The following is an 18,600-nucleotide window of genomic DNA, read 5'->3' as shown; positions in this document are numbered from 1 at the left end:
TGCACTTTCATGATAAAGAGATTGCACTGTGGTACTTGTATGAGGTGAATTGAAAAATATGGTTTCTTTTGTTTATCATTTTTACAGTGCAAATATTTGTAAACAAAAATAATATAAAATGAGTAGTGTATGCTTTGTATTCTGTGTTGGAATTGAAGTCAATATATTTGAAAATGTAGAAAAACATCCAAAAATTTAATAAATTTTCAGTTGATATTCTATTGTTTAACAATGCAATTAAAACTGATTAATCACGATTAATTTTTTAAATCACGATTTATTTTTTCAGTTAATTGCGTGAGTTAACTGCGATTCATTGACAGCCCTAATTTATATCTTTGCAGACAGCTTTCCTTTAAAAAAAAAAAAAAAGGAAAAAAAAAGTATATATATAACACACTAGAAAAAGGACTGGGGTAGGCAAATTACCCCAGAGGAATGGGGTTTGATCTGCAAAAGAGGATCAGCATCCTCAGTCTGAAGCACAATGAAAGACATTTCCTTTGAATTACTGTTTCAGTGTTATCTCACACTAGTCAGATAAAAAATATAGAGAGATTGGGATAAAGTTGGATAAATTATGGTGAAAGAGGAGATTTTATGTATAGTGGACATGTCCAGTCATTAGAGAGTATAGGAACGCAATCTGTAAGCAAATATCACATATTGTTGGATATTTATTACCAAATGATACTTTGGTAGTCCTCCTGGAGATTCTTGCGGAAATGATCACACTGAAGGAAATGAACAATTAATCTCTTATCTGCTAGTAGCTGCTTGGCTACTGATAGCCTCTCCTTGGAAAAAACAAAAATAGTCCAACCATAGAGGAATGGTTCAAAAAATATGAGAGGTGGTTGTTATGAAAAATTAACACTAATTATGTACCCAGCAAAATAGAGAACAAATAGATACTTAGATATTTGTATACCTTTTTATTCAAGTACATTTATTCAGCTGCATAACACCCCCACCACACCTGTAATTTTTTTCAAATATTAAGATTTGGTAGACATGCCTGGTCTGTTAAATATGTGTCATCAGAGATTTCACTCAATTTAATAGTCATTAGGAACAGCATGTCATAGGTGTTGTAATGATACTCTGTAATATGGTAAAACCATGTTAAATAGAGATATCTGATAACTACATTCCTGTATAATATATCTTTAAACAAAAGCTCACTATTGTAATGATTATTGCATTGTTTCTGATATTTACATGGAAAAGACTTGCAAACCTGTTAATACTTTCTAAATAAATAGTTTAGGTTTGTTTGACCTTTTTTTTTTTTTAAACATTAGAAAGTCTTTATGCTTTAATTCCCTAAAGGTTTCAAAAGTGCCTAAATCCCAATAAAAATCAATTACATGCTCTGGAAAATTTTTATCCACATTCTCTCTTAACTCACACCAAGAAAATCCCATCACACCAAGATTATTATCCTGCAATTTGATCTGTATTTGAGGAGCTGCATTGACATCAGTGTAACTCCATGCATGTTTAACGGTCTGCCAATGCAGATCAGATTGCAGGTTAGGTATCTAGATTATTAAAATATATATTTAAAATGGTACAGTTTACAATTAAAAATTTAACAATAGCCTCTAATACAGTGAAATATTGTACATTATCTTTTTAAAGGTTTTAGAGTAACAGCTGTGTTAGTCCGTATTCGCAAAAAGAAAAGGCGTACTTGTGGCACCTTAGAGACTAACCAATTTATTTGAGCATAAGCTTTCATGAGCTACAGCTCACTTCATCGGATGCATACTGTGGAAAGTATAGAAGATCTTTTATACACACAAAGCATGAAAAAATGGGTGTTTACCACTACAAAAGGTTTTCTCTCCCCCCACCCCACTCTCCTGCTGGTAATAGCTTATCTAAAGTGATCACTCTCCTTACAATGTGTATGATAATCAAGGTGGGCCATTTCCAGCACAAATCCAGGGTTTAACAAGAACGTCTGGGGGGGGGGGTGTAGGAAAAACAAGGGGAAATAGGTTACCTTGCATAATGACTTAGCCACTCCCAGTCTCTATTCAAGCCTAAGTTAATTGTATCCAATTTGCAAATGAATTCCAATTCAACCGTCTCTCGCTGGAGTCTGGTTTTGAAGTTTTTTTGTTGTAATATCGCAACTTTCAGGTCTGTAATCGCGTGACCAGAGAGATTGAAGTGTTCTCCGACTGGTTTATGAATGTTATAATTCTTGACATCTGATTTGTGTCCATTTATTCTTTTACGTAGAGACTGTCCAGTCTGACCAATGTACATGGCAGAGGGGAATTGCTGGCACATATCACATTGGTGGATGTGCAGGTGAACGAGCCTCTGATAGTGTGGCTGATGTGATTAGGCCCTGTGATGGTGTCCCCTGAATAGATATGTGGGCACAGTTGGCAACGGGCTTTGTTGCAAGGATAGGTTCCTGGGTTAGTGGTTCTGTTGTGTGGCATGTGGTTGCTGGTGAGTATTCGCTTCAGGTTTGGGGGGCTGTCTGTAGGCAAGGACTGGCCTGTCTCCCAAGATTTGTGAGAGTGTTGGGTCATCCTTCAGGATAGGTTGTAGATCCTTAATAATGCGTTGGAGGAGTTTTAGTTGGGGGCTGAAGGTGACGGCTAGTGGCGTTCTGTTATTTTCTTTGTTACAGGACAGGCCTAACAAAGAAAATAACAGAACGCCACTAGCCGTCACCTTCAGCCCCCAACTAAAACTCCTCCAACGCATTATTAAGGATCTACAACCTATCCTGAAGGATGACCCAACACTCTCACAAATCTTGGGAGACAGGCCAGTCCTTGCCTACAGACAGCCCCCCAACCTGAAGCGAATACTCACCAGCAACCACATGCCACACAACAGAACCACTAACCCAGGAACCTATCCTTGCAACAAAGCCCGTTGCCAACTGTGCCCACATATCTATTCAGGGGACACCATCACAGGGCCTAATAACATCAGCCACGCTATCAGAGGCTCGTTCACCTGCACATCCACCAATGTGATATATGCCATCATGTGCCAGCAATGCCCCTCTGCCATGTACATTGGTCAAACTGGACAGTCTCTACGTAAAAGAATAAATGGACACAAATCAGATGTCAAGAATTATAACATTCATAAACCAGTCGGAGAACACTTCAATCTCTCTGGTCACGCGATTACAGAGCTGAAAGTTGCAATATTACAACAAAAAAACTTCAAAACCAGACTCCAGTGAGAAACTGTTAAATTGGAATTCATTTGCAAATTGAATACAATTAACTTAGCTACTCCCAGTCTCTATTCAAGCCTAAGTCATTATGCAAGGTAACCTATTTCCCCTTGTTTTTTCCTACGCCTCCCTGCCCTCCTCAGACGTTCTTGTTAAACCCTGGATTTGTGCTGGAAATGGCCCACCTTGATTATCATACACATTGTAAGGAGAGTGATCACTTTAGATAAGCTATTACCAGCAGGAGAGTGGGGTGGGAGGAGAGAAAACCTTTTGTAGTGGTAAACACCCATTTTTTCATGCTTTGTGTGTATAAAAGATCTTCTATACTTTCCACAGTATGCATCCGATGAAGTGAGCTGTAGCTCATGAAAGCTTATGCTCAAATAAATTGGTTAGTCTCTAAGGTGCCAGAAGTACTCCTTTTCTTTATCCTTTTAAACCTCACCATGAATAATTAATGGATGTTTTTGTTATAGTAAATATGATATATTTAAATGTCACATTACTATTTCCCTAATGTGTTTTCTTTCTTTCTTTCTTTCTATGGGTAGTCTTAGTAAACAACTTTCTGAGTATGCCAACTGGAAAAATGTAGAAAAACCTTCTCCAAACAATACAAAAGGCATGTCGGTGTTTAGCAGTCCAGACAGGGTTGGAGATGTTGGTTTTGCTTTGGGTGCACCTGCTACAGATAAAGAAGGTAGGATTGTTAAAAAAATTCAATTAAATGAAGGGTCAATAACTATTTTACTCACACATGCCTTGTTAAAACTGTTTTTAATCATCCAGCGAAGGAAAGAGAGTGACCAACCTAGGAAGTTTTGTACTTCTCTCGTTAGTTGGCTATGGATCTCAGCAGATTCTTGTTGCATCTCCTATGGCTGGTTGTGATCTGTCTGCCAAAGGATTCCAGCCTCCTCCCCACCAGATCTCACTAGGATATATACCAAAAAATACTGCTGTTTAAAAAAAAATGCGAACTGAAATATTATATTTGTTCAGGCAAGTAATTTTTCCTGCTGCTTATTCACTTCTGATGTGGTGAATCCGCTTACAGGAAACTGCAGATTAATCCATACTTTAAGTCAAGCGATTTCTTCTTTCTGCAGTAAGGAAGTGATAAATAATTCAGTATAAGAACACATGGCTCTATATTTGGCTTCCACTGAATTTGTGTGTGCGTATATATGTGCACCCTTAAGTAGGATGTTTAAAATAGAAAGAGTGGGTTAACTTTTATTTGTCACATTCAGTCACAGTTTTCTGTTTCTGTCATAACTAAGCTGTTGTGAGGTTTTTATGATATTACAAAGTATTATGGCTTTGTGTAAACAAACTCATAAACAGCAAAAATACATTTTCTGTGTATACTTATGTCCTTTAAAATAATTAGGTACATTGTTGGATAGAGCTTTGCTTTGTTTTTGATTCTTACATATCATTTTGTAAACTAATGTTTAATTTAGTCAAGTAATGCACTGAGTAGAAACACAAATTATGAATAGTTACATGATCAGGAAATTATATTAAATATCTTTATATGGCAAAAGAATTTATTAAGGAATTTACAAAATCTAATCTACAACTACAAGCCTCTCACGCACTAGAAATAGATTCCATAAACAAAACTTATTTTCCCACCTTGAAATCCCCCTTTTCCATGTAAAGTACAAGCAATATAAATCACTCAGGTTTATTATTTTAAATTAAGATTTCATATTGTTAATGATATTAATACATAATCTGTAAATGTAATAATGTGGTGAGTGGACAGAGCTGATATCATTCAAATGCAGCAAATCACACAATTTTTGAAAATTTTGAGGAAGTGTGTGAGTAAAGCAAAACACAACAGGGTCACCCTTGCTCTCCTTTTTCCTTCCCAAAAGGCTAAACCAAATTTAGGGCCAAATCTTGTTCCAGCCCTGCTCACTGGCATAGAGCTGAACTCCTTGATCCTGCCTGATTCTGTATGTGGAGTACTATGTGTGCTGGTATCTTGAAGAATTAAATCTTGTGTTTACGGGCTCCACACACCACCCACACACAAATCAAATTGTAGCTCCCTCCCAAAAGACTGTGACGTGGCTCCTGACCTTGAGGGTTTGACGGCAAAAAGCAGTGCACATGCCTACTGATCCTGTAGTGACAGGTCTCATGGCTGACAGTCACACATGGAGTTTGTGTGGCTCAAAGAACAGTACCATCTTATAGTTCGAAAATGGAGCTACTGGCTGGGAGGAAAGGGTGAACAATTGGGCCAAATAACACCTCCATCTCCTGGGCAATTATTGTCATCTGTGGAACCACCTGGTATTGCTGTTACAGATAAACAAAACATGAGTGAAGACTTATCGAACTGTACATACCTGAATAAAAACATTACAGTTGAGAGAAAAAGGCTCAGGGAAGAATATACCATCCCCCCAATTTACTGAGCCCAGGTCTCAAAGGTTCTTTTTTCTTCTTTGGTTGTGATGGCACTTAAATAATCTCCCTGGACCACTTCTCTCCTAATGTTGCATCTCTGAAGTGGTTAGTGCAGGTGTGTGATGGCACTGACCTGTGCAGACGCAGAAGGGTTGTCTGGAGATGTGAAGTTTATTTGAGTTCTTGGGCTCCTGAGCAGCTCTAGCAATTGTGACTGGAAAACAGGCATGGATCCTGTTCTGCTTACTCAGGATCATTCACACTGTTGCAAAGCCAGAATAATCAGGAATTGGGATCTAACATGCTTCCTATAAGAGATTGGAATTTGGCTTTTGAAGTCTTTTCAATTAAAATAAAAGGAGGTAATTTCACCATTTGTCCTTAGTGGAGAATATGCTATTAGATCAGCAGTTTGTCATATTCTAGTATATGCGGGAAATCTCACGGTCCATTTTGGTCAATTTCACTGTCATAGGATTTAAAAAATCATAAATTTCATAATTTCAGCTATTTCAATCTGAAATTTCAAGGTGTGGTAAGTGTAGAGGTCCTGACCCAAAAAGGAGTTTTGGAGGAGTCGCAAGGTTATTATAGTTGGGGTTGCAGTACTGCTTCCCTTACTTCTGCACTGGCGGTGGTGCTGCCTTCAGAGCTGGGCAGCTGGAAACCAGTGGCTGCTGGCAGGTATCCCAGCTCTGAAGGTAGAGTTGCTGCCTGCAGCAGCAGTGCAGAGGTAAGAATGGTATGGTATGGTATTGCCACCCTTAATTCTGCGCTGCTGCCTGCAGAGCTGGGGCCTCAGTCAGCAGCCACCACTCTCTGGCCACCCAGCTCTGAAGGCAGTGCAGAAGTAAGGGTGGCAATACTGCGACCTCCCTAAAATAACCTTGCAACCCTCCTGCAACTCCCTTTTGGATCTGGACTCCCAATTTGAGAAACACTGGTTTTCCCCCATGAAATCTGTATAGTATTGGGAAAAAGCACACAAACGACCAGATTTCATGGGAGGAGACCAGATTTCATGGTCCGTGATGCGTTTTTCATGGCCATGAATTTGTTAGGGCCCTACTCATTAGCCATTCTGAGGCTGCTGTGTTTCAAGCACCAAGTCTTTATTGTAGTGAAGGGCTGTGGTTGTCTCTTCCTTGTTTCTTCTTTCTTTGCCTTTCTCTGTTTGCAAACAGTTGTTAGTAATGAATAAAGAAAGTTTCTGTAAAGAAACACTTTGCAGGATTCCTTATCTCAGGGCTGATAAACCTCCCCTTTCTCTTAAGGTTTTTTGGCCTTTGTAGGTTGGATCAGGAGCTAGGTCCTTACTAGCTGTTGAGCACCACCCTCTACCTACTTTAAATAAAAGAAAAGGAGTACTTGTGGCACCTTAGAGACTAACCAATTTATTTGAGCATAAGCTTTCGTGAGTTACAGCTCACTTCATCGGATGCACTATGTCGCAAGGTTATTTTAGGGCACTATGCATCCGATGAAGTGAGCTGTAGCTCACGAAAGCTTATGCTCAAATAAATTGGTTAGTCTCTAAGGTGCCACAAGTACTCCTTTTCTTTTTGCGAATACAGACTAACACGGCTGTTACTCTGAAACCTACTTTAAATACTGTTCTAAAAACAGCCATGTAGGTTTTTTTGACCAAGTTTGTCAGAGGAGCTCCCCACAGGAGTTTGCTTCATCAGCTGTTGTTCTGTCTCTTTTCTGGATCCCAATGATGCCTCATTGTTGTATCCTTTCTTATCTACACCCTGCTTTCCAGCTGGGTCTGGTCAGGTGTCTAGGTGGTGTTTCAACACCTACCTTTTCTAAATGCCTGCTTTATTGCATGGACGTCATTAGTCTTAAGACAAGGAGAGCTCTGAACATACAATATACCTGAAAATCAGCCATACGTATCTCAAGTTGGGCATTTAAGAACTGAAGTACCCCAAATTAGTGAACACTTAAAACAGTCTGGGCCTTAACTTTGTACATCATGGTCATTCTCATTTGTAAGGTAAGGGAAAATGATAATAAAAACATAAATTGGACAAAATGGTTAAAAAAAATTACATTTTTCCCTAACCAGCTCACACATTTTTAAACTTCTTTAAGGTCCAGAAACTGCACTATACTGGCAAGCCAGCACAAGTGGTTGTAGGATCAGAAAACTTCCTTTTTATTTTCCTGGACAGATGACCTTAATTAAAAGAAATAAAACGGAATGAGATTTTAATATTTCTCTTTAAGAGCTATACTCTGTAAAATATGTGGAAAGTAGAGTGGCTGTAGTTTAATTAAAAGATTTTGTGGGGGAAGAAAGCATATTAGGAATTAGAGAAAAAATTGATGAGGTTCAAAGACCAAAAAATGCCCTTGCATGCCACTTTATTTCCTTACATTTATTTATTTCCTTACATTCTTCTACCCTTTTGCCCTTCTTGTTGGAAAAGATGTTCAGAAAACTTGAAATTCTTTTTGCATTTTAGCATGTCTGTTTTAATGTTTTAAATTTTTATCAAAACAGTTCTTAAATGTACTGTTTTGATTCATCATTGCCAGATTCAGTAAAAACTCCATTTGGGCAGAAAAATATTTGATTAGAATACAAACCGTGTACAGGTCATGACAAATTTTGCTAATTTTTAATATCATTTTGTAATGTAAATTAAGCTAATGTTTTACAAATTGTGATTGATTAGGCACTACTTTATCTCAGAGCCAGTAAACATTATTTATTTTGTTTATTTTTGGGATCCTTAATGTGTACCAAATTCACGGCTGTGAAAAATGCATCACAACTGTGAAATCTGGTCTCCCCTGTGAAATCTGATCTTTATTATACAGATTTAATGGGGAAAACCAACGTTTCTCAAATTGGGGGTCCCAACCCAAAAGAGGGTCATGGGCAGTGTGGGTTGCAATGTTATTGTAGTGGGGATGCAGTATTGCCACCCTTCCTTCTGCACTGCCTTCAGAGCTGGGAGGCCAGAGAGTGGCTGCTGGCCAGGCATCCAGCTCTGAAGGCTGCATGCTGCCAGCAGCAGCACAGAAGTAAAGAGTGGCAGGGTCATACCATGCCACCCTTTACTTCTGCGCTGCTGCGATCAGAGTTGGGTCAGCACTCCCACAGTTACAACACCATGAAATTTCAGATTTAAATATCAGAAAACATGAAATTTATGATTTTTAAAATCCTATGACTGAAATTGACCAAAAGGGCTGTGTATTTGGTAGGGCCCTATTAATGTCCCTTATTTTTTCCTTATTTAACTGTTTAGTCTCTTTTTAAAAGTCTTTAAAAGACTGTCAAGTAGATTAGTCACAAGATAATTACCAGATTCTAAATTCAAAGTTCACTGCTCTGTCAAAGAAAAAATATAACTTTGAAAGGGCATCATGTTTATAGTGCTTGCCAAATAGCATGGTCATGTTCCCCTGCTATATCTGCAACTGCAGTTACAGTAATTGATGAAGTAACTAACGTTGGCCAGTTTTCCCTTTCCGTGGGAAAACCCACTGCAGAGGCATGGGGAAGAAAGGCCTGTGAGGGAACCTGGTGGTGTTTCTTCTGAATTTCATCTGCCCGCACCTCCCCACTCATGAGACGTTCAGTCCATGGTTTCCCCTCAGGTTTGCGTAGACCTTGGGGTTGTAGCAGAGTCATAGGGTCTTTTGTGTGGAAGTGCAGAGCCCCTGCATTGGCTCTGGGATAGCTGCCTCATTCTGATTTCTGCTTATGGCTACCTCTGGAGTTTTTTCCACAGCATGGAGCATTCTCAGAAAACTAATATAGCTCCAGTATGAATTACTTTTTTCAGACTAATTCCTGTGAAATTGGAGGTCAATGTGTGTCCTGCCCCTGTCCCCACCACACCTCTCCCCACACTGTTCACTCTTCCCACTTGTGGGTCTGGAGTAGGAGGAATTCTCTCACCATTTTCACATGGGTCATGGACCAATATATGTAAAGAGGATCCCCTCCAGGCCCAGATTTAGGACAATAGGTAGGTCTTTTTATTATTTCAGGTGTGCACAAATAAGAGACGCTATTTTTAGGTGAGCTGCCTTAAAGCTACAACTTTATTAGCAAGTATTAGAAACATACTTAACCATGCCTATGGGGAACTGGTCTCAAACCATGTCACAACTAGAGAATGTGCCCTGATCCAAAGTGCCGGAGACCTATGCATGGGATCCTCTGGACTATGGAGCTCACATATTTAGCTTGCTGGCACAGACACATCAGCAGCTTTGGAGCACAGTATTTGTGAAGGGAATTTAGGCCCTCCAGCAGGCAAACTTTATTGTACTGCACTGATGGTTTCCCTGCATTCCATGTATATGGTGAAAATAAACATACCTGCAGTACAAGGAATGGGTGCTTATAGAAACATAATAAAATAGTTTGTGACAGACTAGAATCACATGAGTTCAGGGAGGCAGGGATTAGAGATTGCCAGTAGTAAAGTACAGATCCTGATAGAGAAATGTTTTTGTTTTAATATTGAATTGAGGGTATTTCAGATTATGGAGAATAAAATGAAAATTAAACTTATTGGCACGGTATTAAGAGTCTATACAAGTAGCATTTCTTGTTTGTTTTCAGCACTATCATAATTGCTCAATAGATTAATAACAGTCAGTAGTTGTGTATTTCTTTGTTTCATCTTCATATATGTATGTTTCTGCTTTACAACTTTATTTTCTGATTTCATTGTTTCATCTGTCCTTTCCATGCCTTTCCCTAAATGGAAATAGAAATGCAACAGTCTCCCAGCCAGACATCAAGAACAAGAGATTCAGGGAAAGGTATTCCATACAATAAGACTTCCAATGTGAAAATACCAAATTCAAGTGTTTATACATATTTGATGGTTATTATTTTTGTGTGAATTCAAAAGTCCTTTAATGGCTTGATTTTACTTTTTAAATTGTTTTTTGTGGTGGTGATGTTATAGCTTTTGTTGTTTTGCAAATATTTAAGAACTAATTAGTCAGTTCTGGCATTCGTCATGTAAGAGTGCAGAATGTTGTGTGTTAATGTGTGTTGTAGCGTGACATTAAGTAATAGGGTGTTCTTATTTACACCTATTAATTTGATATTACTACAAACGTGAGATGGGCCTGAGTCAAAACAGTGGATATGAGCAACCCTCAAATACAGTTTGGATTTAGATCAAACACTTTATGGCTGGTCCAAACCAAATGCAAGGGTGTCTGAAACACCCAAAACTTGCAGCATGAATTTGTTTCCTATCTTCTAAAGAAAAATCATAATTCATTATTGTTGTAAAATATGTAACAATTATAGGTAACCATCAAGAATTGAGAACATTTTCAATTTAAATAAATGGATTGCAACAATAATAATAGACTCCCAACAGAAGTGGAACCCATTAGTCAAGACTTTCTACTTCATAGCTGCCCTTTCTCCTTCAATAAAGAGACAAATTGGTTAAAAATACATAATTTATGGGAATTCGTGCAAAATCAGGATTTTTTGTTTGTGTGTACTATAATCTTTTGGAAAAAACAATCAAAAATTAAATTTTCTCTGTCATTTTAAAAAAATATTTTGTTTTTGAAGTCAACTTTTATAAATAAAACTTCTGATTTTTTTAAAGGCATAATGTGACTAAAAGACTGATCAAAATTGCAGTGCAAAAAAGAAACATTTTTAAGAACAACCAACAAACTACATTATAGGTTTCAGGGTAGCAGCCGTGTTAGTCTGTATCCGCAAAAAAAACCAGGAGTCCTTGTGGCACCTTAGAGACTAACACATTTATTAGAGCATAAACTTTTTTGGGCTACAGCCCACTTCAGCAGATGCACTGAATGGAACATATAGTAAGAAGATATATATATATATATACACACACACACATACAGAGAAGGTGGAAGTTACCATACAAACTGTAAGAGGCTAATTAATTAAGATGAGCTATTATCAGCAGGAGAAAAAAACTTTTGTAGTGATAATCAAGATGGCCCATTTAGACAGTTGACAAGAAGGTGTGAGGATACTTAACATGGGGAAATAGATTCAATATGTGTAATGACCCAGCCACTCCCAGTGTCTATTCAAACCCAAGTTCATGGTATCTAGTTTGCATATTAATTCAAGCTCAGCAGTTTCTCGTTGGAGTCTGTTTTTGAAGCTTTTCTGTTGCAGAATTGCCACCCTTAAGTCTTCTACTGAGTGGCCAGAGAGGTTGAAGTGTTCTCCTACTGGTTTTTGAATGTTATCGTTTCTGATGTCAGATTTGTGTCCATTTACTCTTTTGCGTAGAGACTGTCTGGTTTGGCCAATGTACATGGCAGAAGGGCATTGCTGGCACATGATGGCATATATCACATTGGTAGATGTGCTGGTGAACGAGTCCCTGATGGCGTGGCTAATGTGATTAGGTCCTATGATGGTGTCACTTGAATAAATATGTGAACAGAGTTGGCATCGGGCTTTGTTGCAAGGATAGGTTCCTGGGTTAGTGTGTTTGTTGTGTGGTGTGTGGTTGCTGGAGAGTATTTGCTTTAGGTTGGGGGGCTGTCTGTAAGTGAGGACTGGTCTGTCTTCCAAGATCTGTGAGAGTGAGGGATCATTTTACAGGATAGGTTGTAGATCTTTGATGAAGCGCTGGAGAGGTTTTAGTTGGGGGCTGAAGGTGACAGCTTGTGGCGTTCTGTTATTTTCTTTGTTGGGCCTGTCCTGTAGTAGGTGACTTCTGGGTACTCTTCTGGCTCTGTCAATCTGTTTTTTCACTTCAGCAGGTGGGTATTGTAGTTTTAAGAATGCTTGATAGAGATCTTGTAGGTATTTGTCTCTGTCTGAGGGATTGGAGCAAATGCGGTTGTATCTTAGAGCTTGGCTGTAGACAATGGATCGTGTGGTATGTCCTGGATGGAAGCTGGAGGCATGTAGGTAAGTATAGCGGTCAGTAGGTTTCCAGTATAGGGTGGTGTTTATGTGACCATCGCTTATTAGCACAGTAGTGTCCAGGAAATGGACCGCTTGTGTGGATTGGTCTAGGCTGAGGTTGATGGTGGGATGGAAATTGTTGAAATCATGGTGGAATTCCTCAAGGGCTTCTTTTCCATGGGTCCAGATGATGAAGATGTCATCAATGTAGTGCAAGTAGAGTAGGGGCATTAGGGGACGAGAGCTAAGGAAGCGTCGTTCTAAGTCATCCATAAAAATGTTGGCATACTGTGGGACCATGTGGGTACCCATGGCAGTACCGCTGACTGGAAGGTATATATTGTCCCCAAATGTGAAATAGTTGTGGTTGAGTACAAAGTCACAAAGTTCAGCCACCAGGTTTACCGTGACATTATCGGGGATAGTGTTCTTGACGGCTTGTAGTCCATCTTTGTGTGAAATGTTGGCGTAGAGGGCTTCTACATCCATAGTGGCCAGGATGGTGTTTTCTGGAAGATCACCAATGGATTGTAGTTTCCTCAGGAAGTCAGTGGTGTCTCGAAGATAGCTGGGAGTTCTGGTAGCATAGCACCTGAGGAAAGAGTCCACTTAGCCAGACAATCCTGCTGTTAGAGTGCCAATGCCTGAGATGATAGGGCGTCCACGATTTCCAGGTTTATGGATCTTGGGTAGCAAATAGAATACCCCTGGTCGGGGTTCTAGGCATGTGTCTGCACAGATCTGTTTCTGTGCTTTTTCAGGGAGTTTCTTGAGCAGATGGTGTAGTTTCTTTTGGTAATCCTCAGTCGGATCAGAGGATAATGGTCTGTAGAATGTGGAGTTAGAGAGCTGCCTAGCAGCCTCTTGTTCATATTCCAACTTATTCATGATGACGACAGCACTTCCTTTGTCGGCCTTTTTGGTTATGATGTCAGAGTTGTTCCTGAGGCTGTGGATGGCATTGTGTTCAGCATGACTGAGGTTATGGGGCAAGTGATGCTGCTTTTCCACAATTTCAGCCTCTGCACGTCGACGGAAGCAATCTGTGTAGAAGTCCAGAATGTTGTTTCGACCTTCAGGAGGAGTCCACGCAGAATCCTTCTTTTTGTAGTGTTGGTAGGAAGGGGTTAGTGGGTTAGTATGTTGTTCAGAGGTGTGTTGGAAATATTCTTTGAGTCGGAGACGTCAAAAGTAGGATTCTAGGTCACCACAGAACTGTATCATGTTTGTGGGCCTGGAGGGACAAAAGGAGAGGCCCTGAGATAGGACAGACTCTTCTGCCGCGTTAAGAGTATAGTATTTTTATAATAAAAATATTTTTAAAATGGAAAAAAAAATTTGGGGAAATGATTGTTTTTGAGAGTTACTCTTTTGGAGAAAAGGTCAAAATTCATTAAAAATATTTGCACTTACCTCTTATTCTTATTCTTGCTAATCAGAATTTTTTCAGTGTTTCATCTATGCCCAGAGTTGAAGTTACAACCATTCAGGCCTGTCTAGCAAAAATGACACAGTAGGTGCAAAGAGTAAGGCAAAATATGAAACTTCTGCTCAGATTATGAAAAAATAATCATCAGTGTACCAGCATTTTGGAGTTATGAAGAATATAATTACTGTCATAGTAAAACAAGTTTATTTGTATTTTGTTTGGTTGTTTGTAGAACAGAGGACATGTATGCCTTGAGATGAACTTGGCCTATGCTTAAGTAACTAACATGTTGCTGTTAATTTTCAGTTTCCTGACTTTATTATGTTTATATCAGTCTTTTGTTTAAGACTGTTAATTGTGCTTTGCTATTTGATTTCCATGTTAAGAAGTTTAAAAAAAATTCTTCATGGAAAGTCACAAAAGGCATATTAATTTTGTCTTTTAAAATAAGAATTACACGAGTTAATGCACAATGATATATCAAAAATCAATTTTTCTGAACATAGAACAGTATTTATTTTCTGATCCTGGAAATTCCAGAGCTCCCTCAAATCTCATTAAAGTCAGTGGTGTTGGGGAATCTCAACCATTTTCATTCTAATTACAATGTCTTGGATATCACACTATGATAAAGTCCCAAATCCTGCACACATGTAACTATGTTCTTAGTTTTATGAACAGTGTGTAGTTCCATTTATTTCTATTCGACTACTTGCAATTTGTAAAGTTAAGCACGTCTAAAATCTTCAGAGAGTCATTGCTGACTAATCTATGGGCCCAATCTTTGGGCGTGCTAGAGCTGGCCTCGGAATTGCTGGGAATGGGGACGCATAAGTGGTTTTCCACCATCTTTTGGCCTCCCCAGTCCTGGGGGAAACATGGATCTAGTTTGGCCACTGATACATGTTACTGCTCTTCCACTAGCGAAGTGTGGTTCAGTGCAACATGCTCTACTCACATCCTTTCTGTTCCTGTAATGCTCCTTACTCAGAGGGGTCAAGAGTGGGTGATGTAGAGCAGGCACAATCAGCTTTACACCACCTGGCAATTTCCCTACACAAGGGTACTGCTCTCCATTCCCTATGCATTACCAGAGTAATGCAGAGAAGAGAGTGGTGCTGTGGACATAGTCCAGCATATGTCAATGTATAGCCCATACTGTAAATATAAAAAAGATAAGTTTCTATTTATATGAATTGCCCACAATTCCAAATTTTATAATCTTAGCAGTTTTACTTCCCTTTCACCACATCATGCCCACCAAAAATGATTAACTATGTTCCAATTGTTTGGAACTTAGTTTCATTTTTAAATTGTATGTCATATTTTGAACATAAGTACAAAAGTGCTTACCAAACTGAAGACCTTATTTGTTTCATCCTTTGAACATACAGATTTTTTCAACTGATAATAGAAAATGTATTTACATTCATACTACCCTTGATTAACATGTCTATACTAAGTTTCAGCCTTGAATTACTTGTCGGTTTGCTCATGCTAAATATTTTTACTTACCTTTGGCAGCTTCCAAGTCTTTTGCTTTTGATGCTAAAATTATTAATTTCTTTTTTATTTTAATTAATATTTGAACAGTTATAGATGACCTTTCCCAAGGAGATTCAGTAAGGTAAGATTTAAAAAAAAATAACATATTTTAGCAAATCGTAGAGAGAGAGAGAGCGCACCACTTATTATTGTCTTATGTTTTTGTTATTTAAGAAGCTCTAAAAAAGATGAAGGGGATGACAGCTGGCTTACATCAGAGGAGGAAGAACTAGATTTTACACCTAAGGTATCATACTCTTATGGAAAAACATTTCCTAGATATAAGAGGAAGCATATATCCTTTTTTTTTTTTTTTTTCTTTTAACATTTGGGAGATTTTAGCAAAGATTATTTTTTTGCTGTGATTGAGAGACTTTACTTCTAGTCAGCCATAGTGCAAGTTTTCCCAAAATACAAATGCAGCTGACCTGATCTTCACCCTTTCCATTCCCACCTTGAGCCCCTTCTAAAAAGACTTTTAGTTGTGGCAGAGTGTATGAAGATTTTATGATTTGGATAAATATTCAGTAGATGATGAGATAAAGACCACCTCATATATTGTACTTATTTCTGCTCATTTAAACCAGGGTTTCAAGAGAATAAAGGTAGTTCTTTAAACCATACAATTACCTCTACTCCCTTCCAGAATTAAGAATTTGATCTTGAACTGTAGTACTTTTATGACAGGGTAACAGTGCATTAAAATGAAATTATTTATTTGCCTGTTGTTCTTTCCATCAGACATTTCTTGTACACAGTTCCACTTAAATGCTTCACCATGTTGACTGGTTCCCATTTCCTCAGCAACAAATTAATTGTTCCTCAAGTGGGCTCTGTCGATTACTCACTGAAGTGGTTCTACCTTCTACTTTGTTGTTATATTGCTCATGCTAACCTCGGGGTACTTAAATGTCCTCTTTCCTGGTGCTCTGATCATGTTCTTCCACCCCACTCCTAAAATACTTTTACTGGCTTTCTGATGATTTATCAGCTTCAAACTCCATTACTTCAACTTTAAGCATTTACACAGCTCGCCTTGCTTGCTTCTCAGCTCTCATTTCCTCTATAGTCCCACTCTTCGCCTTACTCTCTGCACACTCCTGCTGCTTCCATATTGTCTTTGTTTCTCCCTCTGTGACTCCCACTGTTTTTCTCATTGTCTTCCAACTTAGAATAGCCTCTTTTCTATGTAGCTAGCTATTTTCAAATCTCATTCAAACTTCCAGTCCCTTCTGAAATCTAATTTCTTCTGGTTAGTCTCTAATTTATAATCTTGAGATTGGTTTTGTCTATTACAGGGGTGGGAAAACTATGGCCCGCGGGCCAAAATGTTTTTATCTGGCCCTTAAGGTCCAGCCAGGGACTGGGGTCTGGGGCTTGCCCCACTCTGGCACTCCAGCCAGGGAGCAGGGTTGGGGGTTGGCTCCACGCGGCTCTGAGAAGCAGCGGCAATGCAGCATGTCCCCCCTCCGGCTCCTACACGTAGGGGCAGCCAGGGAGGTCAGCGCACTGCCACGGCCCCAACTGCCACCCCCGCAGTTCCCATTGGCCGGGAACCACAGCCAATGGGAGCTGCAGGGGAGGCACCTGCAGACGGGGCAGTGCGCAGAGCCCCTGACCACGCCTCTGCGTAGGAGCCAGAGGAGGAACATACCACTGCTTCCGGGAGCTACTTGAGGTAAGTGCCGCCTAGAGACTGCGCCCCAACCTCCTCCCTCTGCCCCAGGCCTGATTCCCCTCCCACCTTCCGAATACCTCAGTCTCAGACCAGAGCACACTCCTGCACCCCAAACCTCTCATCCCCAGCCCCATCCCCCATATCTTAGCCCCCTGCCCCAGCCCGGAGCCCCCTCCCACACCTGAACTCTTCATTTCTGGCCCCAGTGCGGAGCCCTCATCACCTCCCGTACCCCAACCCCAATTCTGTGAGCACTCATGGCCCACCATACAATTTCCATATCCAGATGTGGCCCTCAGGCCAAAAAGTTTGCCCACCCCTGGTCTATTACCACACACATACTTGGTGATCTTGTTTTTAAAAGGGAGAAAATATGAAAGTGAAACAACTAGTCAGTTGTCTTTGAAGAATGTTACTCATTCATAAGCAGTATTCTTTCCCCCCTTGTTTCCTATCTCTCTTCCTTTTCCTCACCTCAGAGGTCTGCTGTCACTTTGTCACAGAGACCCCCTTGGGACTGCCACCTGATGTGCTGAGACTACCTCTAAGCCCATTCTCCCTGCCAGTTTGAGACTTCAGAACCCTGCCTTGTTGAGCCAGACATGCTAGCGTGCTGCAAACACAGGTCTGAAGCACGTCCCCCAAAGCCGCAGACTTAACTGAGAACGGCTTAGCAAATGCTCCCGTCTCTAGCACCCAGACACCCAGCTCCCAATGGGATCCAAACCCCAAAGAAATCCGTTTTACTTTGTATAAAGCTTATACAGGGTAAACTTATAAATTGTTCTCCTTCTATCACACTGATAAAGAGAGATGCACAGCTGTTTGCTCCCCCAGGTATTGATTACTTACTCTGGGTTAATTAATAAGCAAAAGTGATTTTATTAAATATAAAAGTAGGATTTAAGTGGTTCCAAGTAATAACAGACAGAACAAGGTAAGTTACCATGCAAAATAAAACAAAAACATACAAGTCTAAGACTAATACAGAAGGAAACTGAATGCAGGTAAATCTCACCCTCAGAGATGTTCCAATAAGCTTCTTTCACAGACTGGACTCCTTCCTAGTCTGGGTCCAGCAATCACTCACACCCTGTAGTTGTCCTTTGTTCCAGTTTCTTTCAAGCATCAGTTTGGGGTGGAGAGGCCATCTGTTAAGCCAGCTGAAGACAAAATGGAGGGGTTTTCAGAGCCTTTTATATTCTCTCTCTTGTGGGCGGAAACCCCTTTGTTCTTCTGTGCAAAATCACAGCAACAAGATGGAGTTTGTCGCCACCTGGGCAAGTCACATGTCTATGAGTGATTCAGTTTTTTGTAGGCTGACACCATTGTTTACATGTTAGTTTGAACGTTCCCAGAAAAGCTCAGATGTGGACTGGCATCTCCCA

The 18,600-nt window shown here is 39.7% G+C and overlaps 1 protein-coding gene across 2 annotated transcripts in view; it reads left to right on the top strand.

Annotated features, from left to right (window-relative positions):
- Positions 1-18,600, top strand: part of ANKRD26 (ankyrin repeat domain containing 26) — a 188,923-nt gene that overhangs the window by 28,084 nt on the left and 142,239 nt on the right. For both annotated transcript variants that reach the window (XM_084616689.1, XM_084616690.1), the window contains exons 6-9: positions 3,775-3,923; positions 10,400-10,450; positions 15,583-15,616; positions 15,709-15,781. In XM_084616689.1, the coding sequence (XP_084472815.1) occupies positions 3,775-3,923; positions 10,400-10,450; positions 15,583-15,616; positions 15,709-15,781 (307 nt within the window). The remainder of the gene's footprint in view (positions 1-3,774; positions 3,924-10,399; positions 10,451-15,582; positions 15,617-15,708; positions 15,782-18,600) is intronic.

Source organism: Lepidochelys olivacea (assembly GCF_965140295.1).
Source record: "Lepidochelys olivacea isolate rLepOli2 genome assembly, chromosome: 1".
In the NCBI taxonomy this organism is placed as follows: domain Eukaryota; kingdom Metazoa; phylum Chordata; order Testudines; family Cheloniidae; genus Lepidochelys; species Lepidochelys olivacea.
Note: the sequence above shows the minus strand (reverse complement) of the source record. Positions and strands in the feature narration are given on the sequence as shown.